Genomic DNA, 27,929 nt, shown 5'->3' with positions numbered 1-27,929 from the left:
TCAAATTCACCTTTGAAACAAATATTGACCTGATGGGCCCTGTTAATGAGGTTGCCAAAGTCATTTACTCACTAAGCAAGTTCAATGCTAAAATAGGGTGCAACAAAACCATCCTGTGATAATGGCTACCCTGATCAAATTGTCGTTTGTTGTACGTTGTGTGAGCATATGAACAGGCTTAAGGCTGCCACGTTTGCTCCTGAGAAGTCCCCAGTTTATCTAATATTATACTGGAAACATGTCAGAAATTTGAGCAGCAGCTGAAATTGGCTATTGCATGCTGTTATTCAATAGCAACATGAGTAGTTTCTCCACAGAATGCCACTGTCAAACATCCTCTGCTATAGTAATAAGCAATATAGTATATGAATTTTGATGCCAGGTGTATGTATACATTAGTGTGCATTGTAATGAATGACATTGTCTCAGACAGCACTTGCCGTCAGCTGTTCATAATCGGCAAAATACTGACCAAACCCAATCAAGTCTGTGCTTTCAAAACTCAAAGCATAGTGCTGAATATTGGATGTGATTATATGCAGGTACAGCAAGTAATTAGGAAAGCTAATAGAATATTTATTGCAAGGGCAATTGAATAGAAAAATAGAGGTTATGCTGCAGTTGTACAGGGCACTAGTGATACCACACTTGGAGTACTGTGTACAATATTAGTCACCTTAAGTAAAGATTTAAATACTTTGGAAGCAGTTCAAGTGTTTACCAGACAAATACCTGGCATGGTGGATTGTTTCATGAGGAAAGGCTTGGTTATCTATCACCTCCTTGCTCATCTGGATTAGGCAAATACAGGTTTGAGGTTACTATCGCATCAGCCCTGATCTTATTAAATGACAGAGCAGATTTGAGGGACTGAATGGCCAACTCCTGCTCTTGTTTGTCTGAATCCACAACTGGGCGATATGCTTTACAAATAATCCTGCTCAGAATTATACTGTAAATTAATGTAAGATTGTCAGTTGGTTTTATTCACTTGTCTATGCTAGGAACCACAAATATTCACACACAAGACCCTGTCTTTTGTGGATAGAAGGAACATATGCACAATTTGCACCTTTTTCTAAAGAAGAAAAGCTTGGAGAACAGTCATTCCTTGGTCTATTTTCCTGGGCAGTGCCTTTACCAATCTGCCCAGTTTGAATTTGAAGAAAGCTGGGCAGCTAACTGCTCCATGCTGCATTCTCAATGGCAATTCGGAGTCCACTTGCCAACTAATCAGCACTCTCTTCTCCTGCAGTATAAATTGTTGTTTTCCAGATTACAGTTTGGTCATTTCATGCCACGTATCCTTATGAGTGGAAGCAGAAAAGCTTGTCTTTCTTTGGCAATATTGTATTAAAGTTCTATTATTAAAATACTAGTTACAACATTTTTACAGGATCTATGCGATAGTGACCATTTGCAGTTGTCAAATCAGAAAACTCATCATTTCTGCCTTGGTTGCCTCAAAGATCAGAAAAATACAATAATGACTATGTTATGGGATGCACCAAAGCTTGGGGTAGCCACTGCAGATGCCCAGTGGGGAAAGGTTGTTGTCTAAGACCTTGCAGCCATAGCCTACTGAGATGCTGGGAATTGTTATAGAACTATTGGGTGTATGACATTAAATGGATACGATGAATATTCAATGTATCACAATTGTACTGAAACGCCTCAGGGTGCAACATGATCTATATAGGCAGCCTAAAGACCAATGCATTTTTTGTAATCACCATTTTGAAATGTCTAATGTTCTGATTGTATTGATGCACTGCAGAGTGTAACAAGATCTATGTTTTTTAAAAAACCCTGAATCGTATTGTACTTTCTGTAGTGGCCATTTTGAAATGTCTGTAATGTTCTTTCAGATATTTTCTGAATAAAATATATTTTTGCAACAAAAAGAAGAAAATTCAATAGTGGTACGAGATTCTGGATATGATGTCCTCGAAGAGCAATTATGCCAAATATAGAAGTTATATAAAGGCACAGCTAAGGTGACCTGGCCAATTAGTCCAAATACTCAGTATTGGATTCCCCAAAAACATATTGTACAGTGAGCTGCAACTTGGCAAATTTCTTATTGGTTTGAAAGATCTAAACATCAATTTTAAAAAATGACATCCCAGCTGACACACAGGATCATGACGCTAATGACAGGAAAAAGTGACAAAAGGTGATTCACAATCTAACAAGTCAGAAGGAAAATATTACCAGCTGATTGAATAAAGGAGCCTAAAGGAAATCAATGCAAGATCGGCCCTGATTAAACTGAAAATTTGTATCCTATGTGGGAGATAACTAGATTTTACAGCTATATATGAATCAACAATCCGTATTAATTGATTGTTGATGACAACCAATTATTTTTTCAAAGTTTGATAAGTTGTCTTAATATTGAGCTTAATGTCTTAAAAATTAGTTCCAAGAGGGATTGCAGGTAGATGTGTTTCATAAAGGTGGTCAAAATAAGAAAACCAGAAAAAAATCACAAGTAGTATTCAGAAACACCATGTGTTGTCATCAGAGATGGCAAAGTTATGCTTTGCTAGAAAAATAGTTGATGAACTCATTTATATACCTTCTGTATTATGTAACCTTTGGGTACAGCAGAACTCAAGATAAGCAAGTATAATTCTGTCTCAATTGTACTTATGAAAATTAAAGTTTGTTCCAACAAAACATTTAACATTTATGGAGGAGGAGGGACATTATGCACTCATTATTTTTGTTCTCCGTTCTTTTGTTATAAGTAGGTCTGATCAAAGGATATCAAGATATAGTGGTACTTTGGTAGTGTTGTTGGTTTCTGATGTTGCCCTAAACAAAGAACATCTTTGTAGGGGGACTCAATTTCCCTCATTGTTGCATTAACCACCTGAGCCACATTTTCATCTGTGTAGAATGCCAGCATTAAATTAAAAGCAATTACACTGCGCTCCTCTGCACACCACTTCTAATGGTATTTTATAACATGCTAGTTGATTGCCTATGGTGAATGGGTGCCATGTCCACCAATATTATCAAAGTCAGTGTCTTATCTGAAGTGAGGGTGGACCTAGAACCATTGAGCAAGAGATCTACACTCTGCTTATACTGCGATGAGGTCTCAGGGCATTGGAGCACACAAAAAAGATTCTCTAATGTTCTGGGGAAGCAGTGGAGAAATAGGGTCTTGAGAAGTCCTGTCTACAGAAAGAAGTCTATAGACAGTCTTTAAGCAATGAAGTAGTCCTGGAATCAGGAAGAAATTGTGTCTTGATGTTTATTAACACTTAAGATGGGCCTTGGCATCTGAGTAGTGTGAGGAGGGGTTGAGCACTGGGGCTTACTGGCATCTGACAGCCAGAAAGGAGCAGGTGAAAGGGATCAAAAATCCTACTGCCTTTCTTTTGATCCATTAGTTCTCTGCCGTATTCCTCCCCTGGCTTGTCTCTAATACCTTCAGCGTATTATTCTCCCAGCACCACTTTATACATCGACTAAGCCAAACTTATAGAGGATTGAAGACCAGTCATACAGTTTTACAGCACAAAGAGAGGCCCTTCGATCCATCATGTCTGCACCAATCCAAATCCCATTTTCCAGCACTTGTATGCTATAGCATTTCAGGTGTTAATCCAAATGTTTCTTAAATGTTCTGAAGGTTCCCACCCTTTCAGGCAGTGAATTCCAGATTCCCACCACCCTTTGGGTATTTTTTTCTCTCAAATCTCTTTTGTATCTATACCCCCTGGTTATTGATCCCTCCTTTAAAGGGTAAAGTTTCTTCTTATCTCCCCTATCAATGTCCCTCATAATTTTGTACACCTCAGTCAGGTTTCCCATCAGCCTTCTCTGCTGTAAGAAAAACAACCTCAGCCTAACCAGCCTCTCTTCATGGCTGAAATGTTCCAGCCCAGGCAACATTCTGGTGATTCTCCTCTGCACCCTTTCTTGTGCAATCACATCCTTCCTATAGTGAGGTATTTTTAATATTTTGTATTTCTGTTTGTAAGTAAAATGTAACCACATAGTATGGATCAGGATGTGGAACTCACCCTTAGTATGAACATACATAAATAAATAGAAGCAGGAATAGGCCATTCGGCCCTTTAAACCTACTCCATTTTGATCATGGCTAATCATCAAATTCAATACCCTGATCCCGCCTTCCTCCTATATCCCTTTAGCCCCAAGAGCTCTATCTAATTCCTTCTCAAAATCACACAATGCTTTGACCTTGACTACTCTTTTTGTTAGTGAATTCCACAGATTAGTCACTGTCTGACCATGCAGGGCAGAAGATATCCAGATGAAGGGAGGAGAGTTCTGACCAAAGACATAGTTGTTGGGGCTCAGATTGGGGTTTATTTTAAAATAACAACAGTTTCAACTGAATAGGGACAGGCATATCAGGACATGTCATTAAGCTGGTGGCCCTGACTAAATTGCATCACCAGACACTCTGTCCACAACAACTCACACAGACAGTGGCCTCTCTAGATATGCATAAATAACTTTCTTCCTGCCTTATCGACATGCAAATATTCACATTTCATTTGTATTTATTAGTCACAAGGCTTACATGAACACTGCAATGAAATTACTGTGAAAATCTCCTAGTGGCCACACTCCACCACCTGTTCGGGTACAACCAGGGAGAATTTAGCATGGCCTAAACCAGCACGTCTTCCGGGCTGTGGAAGGTAACCAGAGCACCAGGGGGAAATCCACGCAGACACAGGGAAAATATTGCATTCATTGCTGGTTTGCAGCAATGCTCATGAAGTCCCCCCCCCCCCCTCTCTTAGAGCAGGAAATCGCCATGTACAGGTGGTCTTGTCTAGTCATGTTGAGATTGATAAGGCACTGAAAATCAATCAGATGATCCGATTCCAGATTACTTCATATTTCAGGGGAGCAGGGTCAGGAAGGGATTTGAAGCCACAAACCGCAAGGACATTGTACCGCAGTCAGGGAAGCTTAGTACCCCTAGCACTCTATCCAATTCTCCAGACAAGGCAATGTGAAGAGAGGCCAGACACACCTACCCGTTCCCTCCGCTACTGTTTCTCTTCCCTTCCGGTTGTATTCTTTAAATTTGTTTGTATTTAATAGACCAAATTGAAATTAGTTTTTTTTTCCAAAGACGAATTGAATTGGAGCGCAATCACTGAGTCACACATAGTTAACAATTAACATCTGCCTTGCAAATGTAAATAACTGGCAAATTATCCTTCCTGGCAGCACAACATAGATAATTGTTATTTTCGCTCGTGTATTTGATCATTTATATTTGTGCCCATTCTTACGTTTAAGTTCTTTCTTTCACGCTCATTTTCTCTCCCTTGATTCCACTTTGATATCCTCCAGTACCTTGCCCAATATTCATGCATGAAACATTATGGTTGCTCTTAGCCCCTTTACACCCACCTGCTCCCATTTTCCTGCAGCAACCCTTACAATACCATTGTCACTGAATACATTTGTCTTTGCCCCCCAACAGATTGCGTGTGCATTTAGCAATCTGACCTGATTGAAGTGATAGATCCGAGCTGTGTAAAATAAATACTCTGAACTGCTGTCAGGTCTCGCTTCGAAACAGGGCTGGCGGTGACCCCAGTGTTAATGAGAGATGATCGGGCTCCACAAAGGTTCCCGAAAGGTTTGCCATCGCTCACTATCTGGGTCACACGCATAAAGAATAGAAGAGGGCTAGAATAGAAGGGCTAGCCGTGAATCAATCAATTAGGAACTCATATCTTCAGAAAGGTGAGACATGAAAAGAAAGAATCCTGAGAATAGATTTTAACTCGGGGCCCCCCGGGGACGTAGAGACCAAAAAATGCGTTATACCAATTGACCCCACCCCTCCCTCCTCCCTCAGCCGCCCCCACTCTCCCTCCCAGGGCACCCATCTCTTTCAGGCCCTGGTATATCTTAGTCTGAATGATGGAAACCGATAACCCACATCGGATGTAATGTGTATTTCTGGTCGCACCTCTGCCGTGAGGACTCCACCCAGTTTGTCCGAAATGGCAGAAGAGGTTCTGGAGGAGGAGCAGTTCTGCTCCAAGTTTAAGAAGAGTAACGTGAGCCACTGCTTCCCCCTGGGGTACACCTTGTTCCATTACCCGAGATCTAGCTGCCATCTGGGTTAGTCTTCAGACCACCTGCACTGACCTGGCCTGTTTGGCTCACCGGCAGCTCAGACCCGAAAATGGACCGAGATTCCTCCCCGGCAGGATCAGAGAACCCGACAGTTCACAATCCCCGCTCCTCAGTTCACACAGCATCAACTTGATGCATCAAGCTACACGTTTTCCTTTGATGCTCTTGCTGCTGGAAAAATTGGACTATCCGTTAATTCAAAATTATTTTGTTGGTCTTTGGGTTAGATGTGAGCCTGGCTCCTCCTCCTTGAATTCGATTGCTTGTGGGCATACACTTTTTTCCCACATCTCTCGTAACTTTTCTGTTCTTTTATTTTCAAATTTTACCTTCCACTTAAGCCTTTCTGAAACAAATCATGCAAGAGCATTGACCTGAGGACAAATAGACTCAATTGATGGGTTGGTGTTTTACCTCTGAACTGTTTTTATCTTGTAATCCTATATTAGCTTCCTGCACGTGCATTTCTCCTAAGTAGTTGCAAAGATTGTGATTTCATAACAATATGAAATCTCAATTTCCATTTAAGTTGTGTAATTACATTCGCCTTGGAGCCACATAATCTAAGCATTGTGTCGCACCAATCTCATAAGACAAAGTGAAAGTCTTAGAATCGGTATTAACTTCATTCTTCGGCTTCACCTTAATAACAAATTTAAGTTCCAGAATGGGCGCCAGAACACAAATCTTCATCTATTTCTAGGCCTGCAATCAATTGTGAGCTGAGCACTAAAATGTAATCTTGTATTCATTCCAGTTTCGTGTGTTATATTAAAAAACGTCAGAATTATCAGTCACGAGGGATTTAAGCAAATTTGAAGTGGGTTATTGTCTTGTCACCTCATGATATCATGTGTTGTTTGCAGTTGCTTTTGCTGCCAGTTGGATGGGTTTGTTTTTTTCTCTCTGCCTGTATGAGATTTAATGAGTATAATATCAAAGGAGCAATTTTACAGACTTCTGAATTAGGATAATTATAGAGAGCTCTTTCATTTCAATCCAGACTATGGGTGGTGCTATGCTAATACTGAGTGATCTATTAACAGTAAAACCATCATCAACAAATCGCAGTGCTAAAAAACAGAGGTTTAGATTTATTTCAGAGACTTTCAAAATACACCTGCAACTGCAACAAATATACTTAATTCTAAATATAATCATTTGCTATTTAACAATTAGTTACAAAGTCTTTCTAAATAAGAAGTTTCAGAACAGCAGCAAGAAAGCTTGGAAAGAAAAATGGTAATCAGATCCACTTTAGTTGCAGAAACAAAACATTCAACAATAAATGTATGTGTCCCTGTTACCTTTGAACTGGTTACTGCACAGACTGTTGCTGATCGGTTTAATAATATTCTTTTTTAACAGAACTATATGTGAGATTGTGTTGTGCCATTTTGTGTGGCAGAATTCAGTTAATTTCTAGCCAGGGCTTTACGAAAGAACATGCGAGATTGCTCTCTCTTATTTCTTTCCCAAGGAGAAAATAATGACCCCGTTGAACATTTGCAAGCCTGGATTATTGGATGCTCCTCATACTTTGAATAGCCTGTCTGATTTAAACTGCCTAGACTCTCAGGTAAAGAATGGCAAGAGCAGCTTTACTTTAAGTTTTATTTAGGTTATTTTCAAGAGGGGAATTTCTAAGATGGATTCTTTCAATAGAGGTACAATAAATTGTACCGGGGAGAAAGCAAGAGAAGGGAATTAGTTAGATAGTCATGGACAAAAAGAACGCAGTTTTTGGCCCAAGGTTCTGCCCCACACAGAAGTGCACACTAAATATTCAATGTGACCGATAGGATGTTCCATATAATATAATGATTTATGAGTTACTGAGAACGTTGTGACATCGGCACAGTGCAAACAACTAATCTAAAAAGAATAAAGCAAGATGCAAAGTTTGATTTGCAATTCGCTCCTTTTAATTTTGGAGGGCAAAGATATTTTTTGAAAAACATTACTTTAAGAAAAAGTGAAGCTGCATTTGCCATGTCTCTGGAGAACATCGCAGGGTACTTCACATAGATTTTTTTCCCTTTGAACTGCAATGTCCGTCGTTATGTCGACAATAGACCAGACCAGACCACTGGAACCACCAGAAAACGGATCAGATCCGGGTTTGATATACTTTCCGAAGGTAACAATATTAACTGGATGAAATCATGCAATAGCATTGACCTGTTGACAAACGGGCTCAATTGATTGGTTGGTGTTAAGCTTCAGAGCTGTTTTTATATTGTATGCCTACATTAGCTTCCTGCGCGTGCATTTCTCCTGGGTAGTAACAAAATTGTGATTTCACAACATAGCAAGTGTCAGCTATCTCACTTATTTCAAATCCTCATTCACATCTGTGGAGATTGTGAGTAATGGACACTTTGCAAATGAAATAATTTATAACTCTCCATCGCAAACAAGATGTTGTGCATTTATTTATTCAATAAATGACTAACACAAAGTACACATTTGTTTGAATGATTGTGCCATATCTCTGATGGTAGATTACCAATGGATTTATGTCCTTTGTACACCCAACATTATTCCTCCAACACAGTCGGAGATAAATATAATCTGTTTAAAATGATTCATAATTGAAATTTGTTCTTACATGGAACATGGTGAGGTAAACAATAAAGTTAGTTAGGTTAGAATTGGATGTAACAGATTGGAAATATCAGTGTAATGGCTGAACTTTAGACATGGTACAAATCATGCAAATGAACGCATTAAAGTTACATTGTAGTTGTTTTGATATGACCATACCAAACGATTTAAAATATAATTACCATCGTGATATCACTCATGTGCAGTATTTTTATTTCAAGATGATTAGCTGAAGTGCAGCAAACAATACACTTTTGATAAGAAGGATATTTTTGCACTAGAACGTGAATTATCCAACAATCAGAATTAAGCAAGAATCGAGATGTGTTAAACTACGAACACACTGTAATTTGTGTTAATGTGCCGTTTCAGAAAAGGATTTCATTGCATATCCAGCTGCCCGCGCCTGGATAAAGTGGTAATCGGTCAATAGGAGATGTCTAGTTCATCAATTTCCTTACTGGCCACAACGAAAAACAATGAACGCATACCAGGAACAACAGCACAACTGTTATAGCTCCACAAGACTTAATAGATGCGGCAGATTGAACCTTATCATGGTTTAATCTTTGCCAATCTGAAGTTGAAGTAAAGCGGGAGTCCACTCAAAGCTCCCGGGAGGCATTCTCTCATGAAAACTCAGACCCCAAATTCCTAGTAAGTTCGGTGTTCCGCGATTCCTGGATTCCTGGATCTCTGCCTTATTAAAATGGCACGGGAGTCCTTGGATACCTAGATTTTTCGGCCGCGCTCGCCCCGAAAACGGAAAATCCCAACCCAAGGTCAACGGACCTTTCCATGATCCGCGCCCCCCCCCCCCCCCCCCTTTCCTCCAACAGATTTCAATACAGGATCTAAACATGTCCTCTATACAATGCAGGAAGTGGAAGAGAATGGCGACATTCTCCCTCTGACCACTTGAATAGAGTAAGAAGTCTAACAACACCAGGTTAAAGTGCAACAGGATTTATGTCCTGGCGTTAAACCTGGTGTTTTGTAGACTTCTTACTGTGTTTACCCCAGTCCAACGCCAGCATCTCCACACCTGACTAGACGCATCAGATTTTCGGATGGATAACTCTGGCTCTTTCCATGTAACAATGTCGGTTTCGGTATCATACCCCGGCTTTCATCAAAAGAAAAGCTAGATCAGTTTATCTAGATGATCCAGTGTCCTTTTTTGAGGATGAAACTGCTTTGCTTTTTCTTCCCGTTTAGCCGCACATGGTCCTGACCCAAACTCACTGTAACAATTTTCCTATCCCGTTCGGCACATCACTTTGAATGTCGAAAGGGTGTTCATCGCGCGAATGAAATGGCAAAGAAATAACATATTAAATAAGCTCGCAGATAAAATCTCCCCCCAAAAAATGCGAGTGGACGATGATAACCAAAGGAGAAATCAACAAATGAGGAGAAAGTGAATGATCCGGCAAAAGACAATTTCCTAAGGAGCAACGGCAAAAAGCACAAGGAACAATAAATTTAAGAGGCTGGAGATAAATCCAATACAGAGGCAATGGTTGTAAGCGTTTCCATTTCTGACACCAGCATAAAGTGGTGGAAGGCATGATGGAAAATGCAATAGAAGGTTTGATAGCTCCTGCATGGCGGAGATTTCTCACCGCGTAGAATCATAGAATCCCTACAGTGCAGAAGAAGACCATTTGGCCCAGGTGGACAAGCAAAAGACTTATTGACCCAACAGAACAGCCCACAATACAACAGCAATTTGAAAACAAAAATAAGTTTTAAAACCCCGGAAAACCTGAATTGCGCTATATAAAACTTTCAAGACTTTCAATATGTTATTTGTGAGTAGTAATGCACCACTCGCATTAGAACAAATACACTTACTGGCAACTCTATACCAAACAAGTTACCATCAATATTTTTATAATTTTCCTGGCTGTTTTTGTACTATTGAATGCATAGAGCAAGATGCCAATATTAAATAAACTCTCAACCGCAGACTAATTATAAATTAATAATTGGTGTGACACAATGCTTAGATTATGTAGTTCCAAGGCGAATATAATTACACAATTTAAATGGAATTTGAGATTTTACAGACAGTGCTCAAACAGTCCGCATTTACAAAATCCAAATGTCTACTGTTAGTTATGATTCTGTCATTGGGCAGCACTTGCTGAATATCCTGAGTGTGCTATAGCTACACTGACAACTGATTTAAGATCATCAGTCAAGCTTGTAACATGACTCATTTATGCTTGCTGGAAATTATATACGTTCATACTCAGAGACCTTCTCTGCAAATAAAAGGGCTACATTCAAGCCTTGTACCTGTTTTGAATTATCCAGGAGTTTGAAGAATCTATAGGCTATTGCTTGCTTTAAGGCAACTCCTCAGCCAATCAAAATCAATTTTCCGACCAATCAGCACCCTTTTCTCCTGTCATATAAAGTGTTTCCATTGTTTGAAATTTGGCGTTCTTGCATTTGTCCTGGTGAGTACAAGAAAAAAATACTTTGGAAACATATCCCTCCTCCCAGGAAAATTTAAGTGGAAAATATATAAAGGAAAAAATCTGAAGGGAAATTACAACAATTTTGAAGTGGTGAAAAGACAGGACTTTAAACATCCTAATACAGACTTGGGTGTGAATAGTGTAAAGTGCAGAGAGGGGGAAGACTTTCTGAAGTGTGTTCAGAGAAATTTTCTTGATCAGCATATTTCCAGCCCAAAGAGGAAGATCTTGGACATTGCTGGACCTGGTTTTGCAGAATAAGGTGGGTCAAGTAGATCAAGGGACAGTAAGAGAACATTAGGGGAAGCAGTTCCACTTCATTTACTATATCAACCTACTTGAACACAGCTATTACATTTTAATGATCTACATATCAAGTCACTGATGTCAAAAGAAATTTGGGGATCCAGGAGCAGGTACAAAAATAATCAAAAAGTCTAATGGAATGCTGGCCTTTATTGAGAGTGCTAGAATATAAGGGGAGCGAAAGCCATGCTTTAGCTCTGAATGACCTACGCTGGAGCTCATGGAGCAGTTCTGGATATCACATTTTTGGAAGAATATATTGGATTGGAGAGAGTGCAGCATGGAATTACCACAGTGTACATGGACTCAAAGGGTTAAGTTGTATGGAGCCTTTTCACAAATAAGGTTAGAAATTTTCATAGAATCCCTATAGTATGGAAGGAGGCCATTCGCTCCATTGAGTCTGCACCAACTCTGTGACAGAACATCTTACCCAGACCCCAACCCTGTAACCCTACATATTTACCTCACTAATTCCCCTCAGCTATATGTCTTGGGACACTAAGGGGCAATTTAGCATGGCCAATCCACCTAACCTGCACATCTTTGGACTGTGGGAGGAAACCAGAGCACCCAGAGGAAACCCACACAGACACAGGGAGAATGTACAAATTCCATACAGACAGTATTTAGAAGGCTAAGGGGCAATTTGATTGGAAAGTTTCAAGATATTAATGGGAACAGATAAAACTAGATAGAAACTATTTTCACTGGTTGGGGAGACTAGAAACAGGAGGTAAAGTCTACTGGTGAGATTTTACTGCTGTTCGCTGGTGGCAGGATTCTTTGGTCCTGCTGGCAGTGCACTCCTTACCCATGGGTTTCCCAGCTGCATGGGGTGGCTTCAATTGGAAATCCCATTGGCAGCAGTAGGACCAGAAGATTCCACCACCAGTGAATGGCGTGCTGCCTCCCACCATCGAGAAGCATGCAGCTGGGAGGCCGGAGAATCCTGCCCTAAAAATTTGAATTAGACCATTAACAATTAATTAAGAGACATTTCTAAAAAAAGGTGGTAGAAGTTCAGAACTCTCACAAAGGATAATCGATACACATTTATGAACCATAGGTATTAAGTGATATGGGTTAAAGGTAGATATGTAGATCACAGATCAACCATGATCTCATTGAATGATGGAACAAATTTGACAGGAAGTCTCTCTTAGAGCATGAGTATAACATTTTAAATTAATGTTGTAGCAACTTATTGAAGTAATCTCAATCAATTAAAATAAGTAGTGTGGGGACTAAATAGAGTGGGGAATTAATGTGATCTTACATAGAAGATAGAAACAGGAGTAGGCCATTTGGCCCTTTGAGCCTGCTCCGCCATTCATACTGATCATGGCTGATCATTGAATTCAATATCCTGATCCCCCCTTCCCCCCATATCCCTTGATCCCATTAGCCCCAAGAGCTATATCTAATTTCCTCTTGAAATCAGACAATCAACTGCATTCTGTGGTATTGAATTCCACACATTCACCACCCTATGGGTGAAGACATTTCTCCTCACCTCAGTTCTAAAAGGTTTACCCCTTATTCTCAAACTATGACCCCTAATTCTGGACTCCCCCTTGCCTTTGAACAAATAAAATAATGTTCTGAAATCTGGTGGTATTTACTTGGTTTATTTTATAGTTTACAATCTACAATTCTATATTTTAAGATGTATTTCTTAACAGAAAAAAAATCTGAAGGACTAGCAAAAGAATATCTATTATGGTCTGCAAAATTACGACAAATTTACCAAATTGGGACCATAAACCAATGATGTTATGAATAAAAGATATGCGGGTTAAGTCGATTGACTATGCTAAATTGCCCCTCAGAGTCAGGGGGACTAGTGGGGTAAATACATGGTGTTACAGGGACAGGGCCTGGGCGGGATTGTTGTCAGTGCAGACTCAATGGCCTCCTTCTGCACTGAAGGGATTCTATGAAAATGCTACTTATCAGATTATTTTCTCAGGGTACATTTACATTCCGGGAGTGTGAAACAAGAGTTTCACACATCAATGCTCAAAAAGGATCTATTGTTCACTCAAACTGCAATTTAAAGCTGCAATTATCCCACCACTTGTTAAAATAACAAATTCTTTAAAATGTAAGCTCAATTATCACCAATATCCTATATATAATGTATTAATGTGTTTGATTTGAGATTGTATGTGTATGCAGAGTCAGCTCTCCTGATAAAGTTATATAAAATGGATAATTCTGTTCCAGTGAGGAAATTCCTTCCACATTTAATAAGCATGTTTTAAAATAATAATCAGAACAAATATTGCAACAACATACAGTGAAAAACATGGTTTGAATTTGATTTTTTAGAATTCATACTAGAGATCTTTCTAACCCTTATAAACAGATGTGCCATTTTAATATAACTATTATTCAATATAATTGATACTTAAATTAAGTGTAAAGTATTTTTTTAACCAGTTATAAAATTGGAATGTTAGTTTTATTCAGTAATTTCAGGACACCACAAAGGACAGATTCATCCATTTACATGTAATCTTTTATCGCTGCTTTATGAATAAATATCTGAAGGCGTTGTTGTAATTTTTGTTGAAAGCTGTGTAGATGAGAGGATTGAAGAAGGAATTGGAATAACCAAGCCAGACAAATATACTCTTCCAGATGGGGGGGATGCTGCAAGAGCACAGAGGACTGATGAGTTCGGTGATGAAGAATGGGATCCAGCAGAGGACAAAGACTCCGATCAAGATCCCCACCATCACCGCTGCCTTCTTTTCTTTCTGTTGGCGCCAAGCTTCTCCATCTGCCTGGAAGGTCAGGGCTGCGTGGCGGACCGCACACTCCATCTGGGGTTGGTGACTGGCTTCCTTCACCTACAACAATATTCATGGGTTAAAAACATCTGACCACACAAAGGGAACAGAACAAAAAATGTAGCACTTCTTCCACATTGAATATTGAAATCCCACTGAATACTGTCCCGGAATATAATTCTAATTTAAGCCATGCACTGGTAACATTCATTCATTGACCATTTCAGTCTTTCACGTGAAGTAGGTGGTCACTAGATACCAATTAGAAATCCACTTGTCTCTTTGCATTAATGTAAGAATAATTCTCTTGTCCTATTGGGGTTGGGGTAGTAGTGATGCCACAGGACCTGTAATCCATAGTCTCTGGTGACACGGGTTCAAATCCCACCATGGCAATTGGTGGAGTATAAATTCAATTAATTAGTCTGGAATTTAAAGCGAGTCTCAGTGATAGAAACATAGAAACATAGAAAAACTACAGCACAAACAGGCCCTTCGGCCCACAAGTTGTGCCGAACACATCCCTACCTTCTCAACCTCTCCCTGGAGATCACATGGTCTGGAATGGGGGGGTGGGGGTGAGTTAATAGGTTGTGATGAACAAAGCATCGTAGTTGTGAGGGACAGCTCGGAGGATAGGATATTAGGATGTAGATAGGCTGGAAAATTGGGCGGGGATCCTGGATTCAGGATTCAATCCTGGACCGGGGAGCGGCGCGGGCTTGGAGGGCCGAAGGGCCTGTTCCTGTGCTGTATTGTTCTTTGTTCTTTGTTGACCTACCTATAACTCTCCATCCTGTTAAGCTCCATGACTCATCCAGGAGTCTCTTAAAAGACCCTATTGAGTTCGCCTCCACCACCACTGACGGCAGCCGATCCCACCACCCACTGTGTGAAAAACTTACCCCTAACATCTCCCCTGTACCTACCCCCCAGCACCCTAAACCTGTGTCCTCTCGTAGCAGACATTTCCATCCTGGGAAAAAGCCTCTGAGAGTCCACCCAATCTATGCCTCTCAACATCTTATACACCTCTATTAGGTCTCCTCTCATCCTTCGTCTCTCCAAGGAGAAAAGACCGAGCTCCCTCAGCCTATCCTCATAAGGCATGCCACTCAATCCAGGCAACATCCTTGCAAATCTCCTCTGCACTCTTTCAATCTTTTCCACATCCTTCCTATAGTGAGGCAACCAGAACTGAGCACAGTACTCCAAGTGGGGTCTGACAAGGGTCATATATAGCTGCATCATTATCCCCGGACTCCTAAACTCAATCCCTCGATTGATAAAGGCCAGCACACCATACGCCTTCTTAACCACCTCCTCCACCTCGGGGCCGATTTTAGAGTCCTATGGACCCGGACCCCAAGGTCCTTCTGATCCTCTACAGTACTAAGAGTCTTTCCCTTAATATTGTACTCCTTCATCCCATTTGACCTACCAAAATGGACCACGACGCATTTATCTGGGGTGAAGTCCATCTGCCACTTGTCCGCCCAGTCTTGCATCCTATGTATGTCCCTCTGTAACTTCTGACATCCCTCCAGACTATCCACAACCCCACCAACCTTCGTGTCGTCGGCAAACTTACCAACCCATCTCTCCGCTTCCTCATCCAGGTCATTTATGAAAATGACAAACAGCAAGGGTCCCAGAACAGATCCCTGGGGCACACCACTGGTGACCGACCTCCATTTAGAAAAAGACCCATCTATACCCACTCTCTGCCTCCTTTGGACAAGCTAGCTCTGGATCCACCGGGCAGCAGCCCCTTGGATCCCATGCCCTCTCACTTTTTCTAGAAGCCTTGCATGGGGAACCTTATTGAACGCTTTGCTAAAATCCATATAAACCACATCTACTGCCTTCCCTTCGTCAATGTGTTTAGTCACATTTTCGAAGAACTCCACCAGGCTCGTGAGGCACGATCTGCCCTTGACAAAGCCATGCTGAGTATTCTTGAGCACACTAAACCTCTCTAAATGCTCATATATCCTGTCCCTCAGGATCTTCTCCATCAGTTTACCAACCACTGAGGTTACACTCACCGGTCGGTAATTACCTGGGCTATCCCTATTCCCCTGCTTGAAAATAGGAACCACATCCGCATTCCTCCAATCCTCCGGCACCTCTCCCGTCTCCATCGACAACGCAAAGATCATCGCCAGAGGCTCTGCAATCTCTTCCCTCGCCTCCCACAGTAACCTGGGGTACATCCCATCCGGACCCGGCGACTTATCTATCTTGATGCCATTCAAAGATTCCAGCACAACCTCTTTCTTAAAGTCCAGCTGATGGTGACCATGAAACTATCATTGATTGTTGCAAAACTTCTTGGAAGGAGACATGCTGATCATACCTGGTCTGGCCTACATGTGACTTCAGATCCACCGCTGCCCTCTGAAGTGACCTGATAAACCACTCAGCTCAAGAGCAATTAGAGTTGGGCAACATAAAAAAGGCACAGGAGTGAGGCGACCTCTTGCGATCTGTCCCCAGCATACCCTGTAATTTCATCTTTTACTTCTGTTCTGCGTTTCTAAAACTGAATCCTAAATCTTTTAAACTGTCTAATAATGATCTTTCTCTTCACCTTACTTGTTTTTCCCTCAGTGTACCCGAACAGGTGCCAGAGTGTGGCGACTAGATGATTTTCACAGTGACATCATTGCAGTGTTAATGTAAGCCTACTTGTGACTAATAAATAAACTTTACTTTTTGTAGCTGCAACACAAATGTTTGTAAAAATAAATCCGTACTTCAAGCGATCAGTGAAACGGATGTGACTTGGGGTTGGCAATTACTAAAAATGACTGAGATCCACATTTGTTGTTTGCCAGTCCCTACATTATCGAGGTACTACATTTCAGAGAAATTTAAATCAAAAACACTACATCAGATCCAATGGGTGCTGCCATGTGAAACCTATCAGACTACTGCTCTCTTCTAGACCAGAATTCAAACGAAATACACAGCATTTAATTGTCACTGTAGTATTTAGCACTAACACGCTGTAGATGTAGCTGTGTTACACCCCTACCACAACATTTTTTCTGACGTTTCTCTTGTTGCTGGCAGTTTTCTCTATCTTCTCATCATCCAGCCAGATTGCTGACTCTGCGACCCTGCTTTGCTTTCCGGCATGGATGTAGTACGGCTTTATTTATCCGGTTTCCACATTACCCCTTTCTCTAATTCCTCATCCACTGTCACAACCTTCCCTGTGCATACCAAAGTGAAATTGGGAGCTGGACTTCATTTTAAAGCACTGTCGATACCTAACCTCTGATTTTTATCCTTGCTAGAATCTCCACAGAATCTTAATAGATAATGTTTCTACAATCCAAAGGTGTGCGAGTTCGGTGGATTGGCCATGCTAAATTGCCCCTTAGTGTCAGGGGGACTAGACATGGGGTTATGGGGATAGGGCCTGGGTGGGAATGTGGTCGGTGCAGACTCGATGGGCCGAATGGCCTCCTTCTGCATCGTAGGATTCTTATATATCTATGATAATAATACATTTTAAAATGTAATCCGAAAATTAAACTTTATAAGGTAGGAATAAGAGCGTGAATCAGAAATACGGGGATGTGGAAAGGGGCTAAGTTTGGCAGGTTAATAATAGGCATTCTTTTTGGCATAACAATCTTTCAAAATTGTACACGCTTTGCACGTTGCAAATAATGTGCAGTTGTTTTTGAATTTGTCTCAAGGCCTGGTTTAAAATTCAGTTGCTGCTGATTATTTAACGGGCAGTCCCAGCACCTTTCCTCTGGGCTCAGAGAAGTTACAAAAAGCATCACAAGCAGAAACATTACCAACAATCCCCCCGGACTCGCTCCGACCTCCCTCGGCTGTAACTTTCGTCTAGTGAAAAAAAGGTTACAGTTTCGCACCAACAAATCAGTAAAATTCCCTTCGATAGGTTTTACTGACATGAAGTAACTCGGAGATGTATTTTTTTTCGCATTAGATGAAATAATTTGCCTATATATTTAATTATCGTTCTAATAATCTAATCCACTGAACCGGGTGATAGCAGAATAGTCATTTTGCCAAAGGGTAGAATGTTGTGTTACTGACTCATGGTGAAACTGTTAGTGTCTGATAGAAGTGCGTCTTAAAGTGTATTTATGGTCATTGGATATAATACTGAGTAGCAATCCGTACACGACAAATGCCTCGAAGAGCATGGAGCGGAGACTCTGTTACCTGCAGTATTTCAGGCATGGGTACCACAACATTCCTCCTGTGGCTCCCGATCCTAAACTTGGCAGCCTTATAGATCTTAAAGTAAACGAACAGAACCACGCAAAGTGGCAGGTAGAAGGCGCCGCAGGTTGAGAAGATGGTGTAGGAGGGTTCCTGGCTGACCTGACAGTTCTCCTGGTCGGGGGAGTAAGCCTCTCCCCAGCCAAAGAGGGGAGAGAAGGCGATGACAGCGGAAAGAGCCCAGGTCAGGACGATCATGATGTTGGAGATCCTTTTGCGGGTCTTTAAGGTGTACTCCAGGTGCCGGGTGATGGACCAGAACCTGTCCAGGGCGATGGCAGTCACGTTCCAGATGCTAGCCGTGCAGCAGAGCACATCGAAGGAAATCCAGATGTGGCAGAGGAGCCTGCCCAGCCTCCAGCGGCGGCCCAGCAGCTCATTGACCAGGCTGAGAGGCATCACCAAGGCAGCGACCATCACATCGGACACAGCCATGGAGGCCACCAGGTTGTGCGGGACCCGGTGAAAGGTCTTCACTCTCAGGATGGTTACCAACACCAGCAAGTTCCACACGAAGGTGGCGATGATGAGGAGGCTCAACAGAGACACGACCAGGATGCTCAAGACAGCAAAAGACCCCTCCTTCAGTCTGCTGTCCTCCGAGCTTCCATTTAGGAGCAAGGATCCGTTGATGTACATGATTCCCAGCGTTGCCTGGCTAAACAAGCTCACGTTTGTTCCATAAAATAGCTGATCATTCGGAAATAATGCGCAATTTCCCGACAATTCCACAACGAATCATGGCCCAATATCTTTTGTTTGGTCAATGACTTTTTTTTCAGTTGGTGCGTCTGCATTAACCGAACATGGGAGAGAGAGAGCCAGCTTTTAAACATTACCATTTCAAAGCTTCCCCAAGAAGGTTTACACCCAATAAGCGACGGACCGCCGCTCTATGCAAATTCCGCTCAAGTACTGAGCAATTTGTGACACAAAACCTCCTCTGTCACCATCATGTTGATGAGGAGAGATGCAAGAAACGCATTTCCAGAGGGGAATTGTCTCTGTCTACGGATCTTTACACACTGGTATTGTTTCCTTCTGCTCTAGACACTGATTTATTATGTACACTGGAGGCACGAGAATAATTTTAACATTAGTATTTAGATTCGTTAAATCTGCAGCGAAAGGAAAATGGCCATTTTTCGATTTATGCTAAGTTAGGAGCTGCTTTCCCAGAGAGGAAACCCGGCAGCTCTGAAATTGTCACTTTCTCTAACATGCACTTACTTCCCGTCATGTTCCTCTGCCATTCTGAGAGCATTATGTGGCAACCAAAATATTGGGTTTACCTTCCTTACCTTAAGAATCTAAATATTAAATCTTCTCGTGACCCTGATAGATATAAAGGAGAGACTGACACAGGAGACGGACAAACTGGACTTGACGTGGTATTTTTTGTGAATGCGATCAGATATGTGACAAAATTTGGATGCAGACAAAAAATGTGAATGTAATCGAGGCCAAAACGTTGTCTGATTTCAAGAATTAGATATAGCTCTTGGGGATAAAGGGATGGGATGGGATGGGATGGGGGGGGGGGCGGGGGGAAGCGGAGAGAATTCAATGAATGGCGGAGCAGACTCGAAGGACCGAATGGCCTACTCCTGCTTCTAGTTTCTATTTCAAGGTGAATGACATTAAAGGAACGAAAACGCATTGGGAATCTATTCTACACGACTAGGTCAAGAAGAGAGACGTGGGGCCTTATAATTCAACAAGGAATGTATGTGAGGACCAAACTGATGGATGACTTCTGTCTACAGGGATAAATTGGACGGTTCAAGAGGAAAATGAAGAGGAGTGGGGGTGGGGGGGAAGTGCTGGATCTGGTACCGGGCTGCCAAGTATCTCAACCCACTATCCTTATGTCCATTGTATCGTACATGATTTTGGTCTTATCATTAAGAAAGCAGCGAAACAAAAAATAATTAAGAATTGCCCGAGAGTTAACTTTCAGTAAAACACGCCAAATGCAAACTGAGAAGTTGAATTATTTTTTCCAGCCAGGCTGGAAAGTCATTACCGCATCCAAATCTTCAAGTAGAAATGTCTTGAACTGATTCTAGCATTTTTGTAGACACGGTCTCACAACGAGATGGTTCCGAAAAGGAAATGGCAAAACATAATTGAAGTTTGGTGAAAATCATTGCCTGATGTCTGGACACATCAATATCGTGATGTGGAGATGCCGGCGTTGGACTGGGGTAAACACATTAAGAAGTTTAACAACACCAGGTTAAAGTCCAACAGGTTTATTTGGTAGCAAAAGCCATACAAGCTTTCGGAGCTCTAAGCCCCTTCTTCAGGTGAGTGGGAATTCTGTTCACAGAGCATATAAAGACATATTCGCATTCCAACCATTATTCATGTAAATTGAGTTTGTGTCTTTATATGCTCTGTTTGTGAACAGAATTCCCACTCACCTGAAGAAGGGGCTTAGAGCTCCGAAAGCTTGTGTGGCTTTTGCTACCAAATAAACCTGTTGGACTTTAACCTGGTGTCGTTAAACTTCTTACCACATCAATATCCCCATGAATGAAGACCAGTATGTGATGAGGAAAGATGTGGTAATAGCTGTCAATTTCCAGTTGTCACTACATCAACACAAAATTGCTATGCTAACACCATTTATGATTTTGTCACAACTTTAGATCTAAGAGTTGATAAATTAGCAATGCAATTGAAGTCATCTTAAATGCAGTCACTGCAATTTGCAAAGCTTATTCCTTTGATTTAAAACAATCAAATTTGACTGTAAAGGTAAATATGGCATCGAAATGATAGCCCAATGGTATTGCATTGTGCCTATTTAAACAACAGCCCTCAAGTGAAACCAGCATCTCCCAGTGTTTTTGACATGAGGCCTATCTCTCGGCTTCTCCTCCACCTGTAAACGTTACAGTCTCAAATGGTCAACTCCTCACTTTTGACCAGGCACATTTTGTCTTCCCACCTTTCAAAAAATGTAAAAAAAAACAAATGTAGTAAATCAACTCTGAAAGAAATGAGTGTAAAGCTTAGCCGAGGCGACAGCAGGACCATAACGTTTACACAGAGAAAAAAAATGAGCAAGTTGAAGAAATGTGACAGTATGAGGAGGAAGACGGGATATATATGTATATAAGTTTTTTTAAGTTTGTTAATTTATTAGTGTCACAAATAGGCTTACATTAACATTGCAATGAAGTTACCGTGAAAATCCCCTGGTCACCACACTCTAGCGCCTGTTCAGATACACAGAGAATTTAGCATGGCTAAGGCACCTAACCAGCCAATCTTTCCGACAGTGGGAGGAAACCGGAGCACCTGGAGGAAACCCACGCAGACACAGAGAGAACGTGCAGACTTCTCACGGTGACCCAAGCCAGGAAGCGAACCCGGGTCCCTGGCGCTGTGAGGCAGCAGTGCCAACCACTGTGCCACCCAAGCGATGTATGTAATTTTGCAGTTGGGATGAATTTGAGATTGAGAGCTCTTTCTGCATCCAATGGAGAGCTTCCCAAACAGTGCTTTGCAACCCCCAGTGGGTTCCCGAAGCAGGATTTTAGGGTGGCAAGTACTGAGGCTGCAATGGAGCTCTGACTCGATGCTAAAAGCTGTGATACTTCTTAAACCCTTGCTTTTCTTTCTAGACAGATTTCAGGGGCCCGATTGGTGCTGCAAAAAAAAAACCCCTGCAAAATTCGTTTATTTTAAAAAACCCCTGCAGTTTAAGCAATTCCCACCACTTTGAACTTCTCCCCATGTCCCCACTGCTCAGGAACAAATCCCCCACTGCCCCTTCCCACCACTCAGCAGCTGAAGCTTCCAATTCCACTTGGGGTCGCATACGGTACGAAGTATTAAATGGGGCCATACCAGGAAACAGTTTAGGAAGCACTGTTTAGTATATCTAATGTTGACACCAAATATTTACAAGAAGCTTATGGTATTTTCAAACTGAAATTAAATTAACAGAGCACAATACAAAATTTACCAAAATAGTTGAGGAAATCAAATGATTTTAGATTTACTGCTGAGAAGACAAAGTAACAACAGTACACGTCGCTGTAAATTGTAGCAAAAATGGGACTGCAAAACAAGAACAAAGTTTTATAGTCTGCAAGTACTTGAAGACCACCAAATGGCATCAAACTCTTACAAGAATCCTAATAGTTTTTTCCTCTTTGGATGACACTGCAACAATTTTTACATGTAGATTAAACAAAGATGGAATGGTTTATTATAGTCAGAAAAGCAGACAATTTTATATACATCCCTAGTTACTTATTCAATGAGACACAAAGCTATCAATGTCTCTGGCCCTGTTAAATGTTTTCTTTAAACAATACATCAGCTGAACGGGAAACGCTTTGTTGAATCAGAGTACAAGATCTGTCAATGAGCTGTTTGAATATGTATTCCAAGGCGGTCACAATTTAAAGATTCATTATTAACAGGGCTTTCATGTTCAAATTAAACTCACTTAAATAGTAAATTCTAGAAGGAGTAAGTGTGTAAAAATAATAGCTTTACATGTGTAAAACTGTGACTACAAGTCAGTTACGGATCGCTTTATCAGTGTGGGTCCGAAGAAAGTTGCCAAAACTGGTTTACGCGAAAGCACTTAATTCAGAGGAAAATCCTATTCCTGGTGGCTTCAAAAAAGAATACTGTGGTAGAGCAATCTAACGGGAAAACTGTCTGTTGTCTGATTTATTCTTGCCAATTTGCTTGAAGATCTTCGCTTTACGAACATTTTTGGCCTTCTGATACCCAAATCCACCTCCACCACCTCTCTTCTTCAGTTTCATTCCTTTGCTGGAATTTATATCTAAAGTACTCTGGTTAAGAAAAACTACAAATAGGAATAAAGTTTAAATTATTGCAGGAATGATTAGAAAGAAATAATCTCTGGCATAATTCTCAAACTAATGAAAAAGTTCAGGCACGGCATATTAAAGGTATATAACGAAAGACAGAATGTAAATTAAAAGTTGAATATATTACTATCAAACTGATAAAGTGGAGACATGTTGGCCTGTAACATCTGGTGGAGTGGTAACTGAACTGGATTGCCACACTGCTTGTAATTATTTACCTTAAAATCTAGATACTTCTCTCATTCAAATCCCAACTCAAAGATATGTGCAATGCAGCAGGCTCTCAAGGCTCATGGCTGAGGGCAATTTAAAAGTCCAGCCACTCAGAAGCCAGGGAGAAGTAAAGATAAGTGGGCGGGAGGCAGGATTTGCTGGGGGAGGGGGAGATGATGGCAAGTTTCAGTGTTAAGTGAGCAGCTGTAGTCACGAGTCTTGTAGGGGGTTGGGGAGGTGAGTAAAATAGTTACCCAGAGGATAGAAGTAGTTTTAATTCTTCTAATATTTTCTGGGTCACTACTGCTGTATGACTATCATAATCATCTTAAGTTTGCAATTTAAATTGCATTTCTGGATAGTTCCCAAAGCAGGGCAATTGCCCATCAGGAGTTTGAACTTCCTGGATAACTGCCATGAAATCCTTACTGGAACTTTGGGCAGGGGGTGGGGGGGTGGTATTGCACAGCGCATCTTTGGAATACCTTCCAGATATGAGAGATGCTGTCCTGCAGCTTGCAAGTTCTGGGCCACTCTGTTCATTGTTCCAATGAATAAATGTGCAGACGTGTAGTGTATGTATATGTATGTGTCTCTGTGCATATATTTATCAGAAAAGTTTAAGCCTTGATCTATAGGCTATACTAAATCAGCCAATTAAACCCAAGGAAAACAAATGGAGAGTGCGCAAAAGGTAAGTTACAGAGGTGATTGGACTAGTGTTAATGTTCTTGAGCTGCCCCCCACATCCCCCTGAAATACATGGCTAAGCACTTCAATCCTTCCAGCCGTCCAGGGAGTCTTTCTAAAACCTGGATTCATCTCAAGTACGACCACAAGGAGCAGCTGAGGTGAATAGCCTCGGAACTGTTTAAGAGAAAGCCAGGTAAACATGAGTGAGAACACACTCTGGTTGCCACGCTACCGAAAGGATGCTGATTTACCAGCATGTTGCCTGGTTTGGAGGATATGGACTATGAAGAAAGGTTGAATGAACTTGAACTGTTTTCATTGGAGCGTCGGAGGATGGGGGAAGATGGGGGTGTCCTGATGGAGGTTTACAAGATTATAACAGGCTTGGATAGAGTGGATAATCAGTCTTTTTCCCAGGCTCAAAGGGTCAATTGCTTGGGGGCATAGGATGAAAGTGAGAGGGGGAAAGTTTAAAAGAGATGTAAGGGGCAAGTTTTTCACACAGAGTGGCGAATACCTGGAACACTCTGCCAGGGGAGGTGGTGGAAGCTAGATTCTACAACAACGTTCAAGAGGTATCTGGATGGATACATAATAGGCTGGGAATAGAGGGATATAGGCCATGTAGAGTCAAGAAAATATTAGAGAGGCATCTGTGTCAGCACAGACTTGGTGGGCTGAAGGACTTGTTCCTGTGCTGTACTGTTCTTTGAGAAAAGAATAGCAAGGTATGCCATTAAGGCCAGATGAAAAGGAGTGGAAAGAAACCTCATGTAGAGCATAAATGACACAGGCTAGTTGGGCTGAATGGTCTGCTTCGGTATTGTAGTCACTATGCAATTCTGTGCTGTCGGTGACAAGCAGCTTGGTTCAGTAGTGATTGCCCCATATCCAAGACTGCCTAGCATCAAACCAGAAAGAGCTATTGGGCAAATTGAGGGCAGGTGTGAAATGAAGACTGTCATTATATGTAAAATCAACAACTAAATTAGTGACAAATACACAAATACTATATTTATGGTCACAATGAACGTTGTAGCTCATTTTCAATTGGAACTTTTGATTTAATCATTCCCCGAGTCAATATTGCAGCACAAAATATGCTCCACTGTTTAGCAGTTATTCATTTTGGAACAGTATTCTAGCTTATTTTGCATTATTTGAAAATCAATAACACATCTAATTCTATTTTATAGCAAGTGGTGACTTTGGTTTCTTAACCAGTTTGTTTCAAAGTTCATAAACATTTCAAAGTGTCTTTCACTTTGTTATATTTGTTTCAAATTTAGTATCTTCATTTGAAATGGCTTCTACCCTCTTAGAAAATGTTGATTCATTCTGAGATTGTCAAAAAACCAGAGATAAGAGTAAAATCTTTTTTGAAGGGAGATAATGCTGTTACAAAACATATTTACATCTAAAAATGCACTATTGAAAAAGTGAAAACATAACCACTGCAAAAGGATACTGAAGTCAACATATGGTGGTACTTTAAAGCCAAATGACAGGGCTACTTTGGGCAAATCCAGGGTGCGGACACTGTAGATCTCTTTGAGAGAATGAGAATCATAGGAACGGATACAAGACTTGTAGGCTTCCTGTGCAGATTTGTGCAAGTAGTAATTATTCTCAATTAGTTTTTCAAGCTGAAAAAAAAACAAAAACATGTTTAGATTGGAACTGATGAAAAATGAACGACAATCACAGGGAATTTGTAGTCAACTAAAAGTTTATTTATTATTAGTCACAAGGCTTACATTAACACTGCAATGAAGTTACTATGAAATTCCCCTAGTCGCCTCACTCCAGCACCTGTTCGGGTCAGTGCACTTAACCAGCACGTCTTGCAGACTGTGGGAGGAAACCGGAGCACCGGAGGAAATCCACGCAGACACAGGGAGAACATGCAAACTCCACACAGACAGTGACCCAAGCCAGGAATCAAACCCGGGTCCCTGGCACTGTGAGGCAGCAGCGCTAACCACTGTGCCGCCCTAGAGTAATAACTAACCTCCGATTCAGCCCCTGCCACCCTCCCCCGGATTTCTGCTTGACGGAGAGGATGGGACTGGGAACCCAAATAATTGTGCCCATGTTCTAATGTGTACAGATGAACATGAACAATGGGTGAAATCAGAGTCACTTCCTTGAATTTAGTAGTCAGAATGAACACAAAAGATAGATCCATCTGGAGTAGCAAATTAGAATAAAAATATGCATAGGAAAGAAAGGAGCTACTCATGGGGTTTTATTCAAGTAAATATTGGGGACAGGGAGGGGTTTTGAGTCTCCTTCTGTGCTATATAGTTCTACGAAATATAAAATGACCCGACGAACAAACAGTGCCCATTATCAAAATTACAGGATCTTGAACACGGGCAATTTAACTTTGGAGCCACCTATGGGAAATTAACTTTGAGTTTGCCAGGGAATGTCACTATTATATGGAAATATCGTGGTTTAGGCTGAATATGTTTGCAGGTCAACTGTGTCTCAGTATAAATCACTTTATTCTCCTATTATACTCAGAATCAGGCCATTCTTCTCACGTGGAATCCCCACACCCAGATCTCACTGAATAGCATTCTTTTGGCAGCTGTGGAATTTTGTTACACTAGCTATATGACAACCATTTCTCTCCATGAGCAAGAAAAAGCAGTGTAATGGATAACCACAGAGACCTCCAAGCTTCTGTTGCATGTTACTGCAAGCCAGTGCTTCAATATTTACTACCGTAACACCATATACACCAGAAAGTCCAAAGATGTGCGGGTTAGGTTGATTGGCCATGCTAAAATTGCCCCTTTGTGTCCTGAGATGAGTAAATTAGAGGGATTAGCGGGTAAAATATGTTGGGATATGGGGGTAGGGCCTAGGTGGGATTGTGGTCGGTGCAGACTCGATGGGCCGAATGGCCTCTTTCTGCACTGTACGGTTCTATGAATCTATGAAAAAAGAAAGGCTCAGTAAACAAATTAAACTTTCAAAAGCACACAATACTAAATGTGCAAAACGCTAATTCACATTTAATCTTAATTCAGAAGCAGTTTGCTTATTTGTACTTGAGATTTATAGACATTTTATTTCATTCCAGGATTGTTCACCAGTACAATTTGAATAATCCTTCTCTAAATTCAGTCGTATTCAAAGAGCTTTGCCATTCACATTAATTTTTCTGATTCAGTCTTGGCTTTTACAAATCACAGGGCTGCAAGCAAATCTAGTTCCAGATCTAAAGGACTAATTTTATTACCGTGCGTGGCAGTTTCATGAATAGAATTGACAAATTCCATGAGAATGTCTCATTCTTGAATCCAAGGTTTTGTAAAAAAACAACGTTCAAACATCATTACTTACAACATGGTTATATGGCAATGTAATTTTACCTGAACTTGTATGTTTGAGATCTTGCTCCAGGAAAACTCAAACTCATTCAAAGGTACCTATCAAAATAATATTTAGCATTGTGAAGGTGGCACGACATATTTGTCAGAAACTGAAATGATAATTCAAAGTATCTGTAAATTTATGCT

General features: G+C 41.0%; 2 protein-coding genes across 2 annotated transcripts in view; both read right to left on the bottom strand.

The window, feature by feature from the left end:
- Positions 1–14,080: 14,080 nt before the first annotated feature.
- On the bottom strand, positions 14,081–19,264 carry LOC144504135 (5-hydroxytryptamine receptor 5A-like). The gene is made up of 2 exons (XM_078229308.1): positions 18,566–19,264; positions 14,081–14,413 (listed from the first exon to the last, which is right to left on the bottom strand). The coding sequence occupies exons 1-2, from the start codon at positions 19,262–19,264 to the stop codon at positions 14,081–14,083; spliced, it is 1,032 nt and encodes a 343-aa protein (XP_078085434.1).
- Positions 19,265–21,760: 2,496 nt separating this feature from the next.
- The window catches only part of ddx18 (DEAD (Asp-Glu-Ala-Asp) box polypeptide 18), a 33,377-nt gene continuing 27,208 nt past the window's right edge, over positions 21,761–27,929 (bottom strand). Inside the window, exons 12-14 of the mRNA XM_078228164.1 lie at positions 27,783–27,839; positions 25,865–26,042; positions 21,761–23,441 (exon numbers count right to left, since the gene is read on the bottom strand). Coding sequence (XP_078084290.1) covers positions 23,296–23,441; positions 25,865–26,042; positions 27,783–27,839 — 381 coding nt within the window. The 3' untranslated portion in view covers positions 21,761–23,295. The remainder of the gene's footprint in view (positions 23,442–25,864; positions 26,043–27,782; positions 27,840–27,929) is intronic.

This window comes from Mustelus asterias, chromosome 14, assembly GCF_964213995.1.
Source record: "Mustelus asterias chromosome 14, sMusAst1.hap1.1, whole genome shotgun sequence".
In the NCBI taxonomy this organism is placed as follows: domain Eukaryota; kingdom Metazoa; phylum Chordata; class Chondrichthyes; order Carcharhiniformes; family Triakidae; genus Mustelus; species Mustelus asterias.
This window is presented reverse-complemented; position numbering and strand designations above follow the sequence as displayed.